Raw genomic sequence first — 2,153 nt, 5'->3', positions numbered from 1 at the left:
CCAGCTCCCCAGTTCTTCTGTAAAGGACCGTTCACAGGCAGGAAAACGTAACATAGGAACTACGGGGTTAGGAAGAAGTCTGCGGCAGAGCTGATCCTGCTCCACACCTCCCGCTCCTAGCCACACCTCGCTATTATAATATGAAAAGACAAAGAAAAAACAGAACCCAAACCAACCCGAAGGAAAGCAACCCGGTGTGCGGCTGTGCTTCCAAATAACAACAACAGTGCGTGCAGGCTCGTAAACGCTGCCGGATTGACCAAGAGGAAGCACGTTTCATGATGACACAATCTTGTTGCTGTAGTCATTCATCGAAGGGAAACTCCCACAGGAAAAGGCATAAAGCCGCTCAGGGAAGGCTAAGGAGCTGCTCAGTGCTAGACAGTAACCGGGTAGATTCACACAGAGCTAAGCATGAGCAGCAGCCAAGGCCCTTCTCCCTTTTTTTCTGGGTCCCTCAGGGGTTTGGGACCTCCAAGTGCAGACGGTGGTGCCAGCAGCATGCATAGCCCCTTCTCCTCTGGCAGACCCCTCTGGCTGGCTCCTGGAGCAGGGGCACCTTGGGGAGGCTTCGGCGAGCACCATGGGGAAAGAATCTTCCTGGGTGGGAATGAGAAACAGACCATGCAGAACCTGAACGACCGCTTGGCTGCCTATCTGGACAAGGTCCGCGCCTTGGAAGCAGCTAACGCTCAGCTGGAGAGCTGCATCCGAGAGTGGCACAAGACAAAGTCTCACAGCAAGAGGCATGACTTCAATCAGTACGAGCAAGACGTCACTGACATGCAAAGACAGGTAAGTCAGAGCTCCCAGCGACTGGGGGCTCTGGGCTCTTCTAAGGCATCTTTTAAGGCTTTCCTTTAGAGAAGCTGAACTAAAAGCTTTCAAACGTTAGAACTCCTAACGCAGGAGGTTACAGGGCCTGGGCACAAACACTCTCTAGGCTCAAGGCTTTCCTTTAGAGAAGCTGAACTAAAAGCTTTCAAACGTTAGAACTCCTAATGCAGGAGGTTACAGGGCCTGGGCACAAACACTCTCTGGGCTCATGAGGAGGAGGAGGATGGGGTACCAGGCAGAAAGGCTGGAGGCAATGAGGGGGATTCTGCAGACTGCTGTGTACAGAGGGGCGTGTGCTGCCAAGCGCGCGGTTCTGTACGTGAAACTGTGGTTTGGGAAATGACGTCTGGCAGAATTTGGTCATTTTGACTGCCCAGGTATTCGAGCAAATTACAGAGCAGGCAAACTGCGGGGCCGCCTGCTCTCAGACGGACTGTTCATCTCATTTCTTTGATTCCTGTGGCAGCAGACAATGAAACTACAGGGGTTTGGGTCCAACGAGCTTATGTAATCAGATGGAAAAAAACTTCATTGTAATTAAGAAAATAGCAGTGACAAATTCCTTGTGGATGTTTTCACTATAATTAAAAGGAGAATTTCTGGTTCCTGCCAGTAGTTAATATTAACGTTCAGCAGTAACTCTTTCAATCTCCCAAACTCACGTGTGCATAGTTCTAATCTGTATTCGTAACGAGCGACTTAGCACTGTAACCTGCCAGGTGACTCAGCAGGGGAATCCACCTCACGCAGCCATACGGGGCGAAACCCAGAGCTGTTCCCAGCTGGTGCTGGAGCCTTCCCTCCACTTTCTAGAAGAGGGTCACCTGGCATCCTCCAGACCCTGAGGAAACTTTTTCAAAAGGGCTTGGAAGTGGCATTATCCCGCACCTTTGCTGATGGAGGCCAGAGACTTAATCAAACTCCCCGCTCCCTGGTAAATGCGTTGCCTGCAGGCAGAAGATGAGGCGCTCCGACCACAGACAGTGTTGAAAGAGAGCCAGAATTGTCAGCACCGAGTTCTGTTTTGAGGATAAGGAAAGGTTGTCCATCTCCAGACCTGTCACTTGAGCACTTCTTTTTAACTGACCCAGAGATAAATACTTATTCATCAAGAATATAATGTGTCACCTTTGGATTAATAAATCAGAAAGATTTAGAAAGACAGCAACACTAAAAGCAGAACGCTGATTGGGGCAGAGCCCTCACCCTTGAAGCAATTGTCCCCAAAACACGTATTTTTAACACTCCCACATCAGCTGTCAGTGGCACAGGGACCTGCCGGGCCACTGGCGGGGCCAGAAGGGGGGGCGGGTCGC

The 2,153-nt window shown here is 50.7% G+C and overlaps 1 protein-coding gene across 1 annotated transcript in view; it reads left to right on the top strand.

Moving 5' to 3' along the window:
• Positions 1 to 281: 281 nt before the first annotated feature.
• KRT23 (keratin 23 (histone deacetylase inducible)) overlaps positions 282 to 2,153 on the top strand; it is a 10,402-nt gene continuing 8,530 nt past the window's right edge. Inside the window, 2 exon segments of the mRNA XM_010143021.1 lie at positions 282 to 388; positions 390 to 795. Of these exon segments, the coding sequence (XP_010141323.1) occupies positions 282 to 388; positions 390 to 795 (513 nt within the window).

The sequence above is a fragment of the Buceros rhinoceros genome, unplaced genomic scaffold (assembly GCF_000710305.1).
Source record: "Buceros rhinoceros silvestris isolate BGI_N320 unplaced genomic scaffold, ASM71030v1 scaffold34909, whole genome shotgun sequence".
NCBI classification, from domain to species: Eukaryota; Metazoa; Chordata; class Aves; order Bucerotiformes; family Bucerotidae; genus Buceros; species Buceros rhinoceros.
This window is presented reverse-complemented; position numbering and strand designations above follow the sequence as displayed.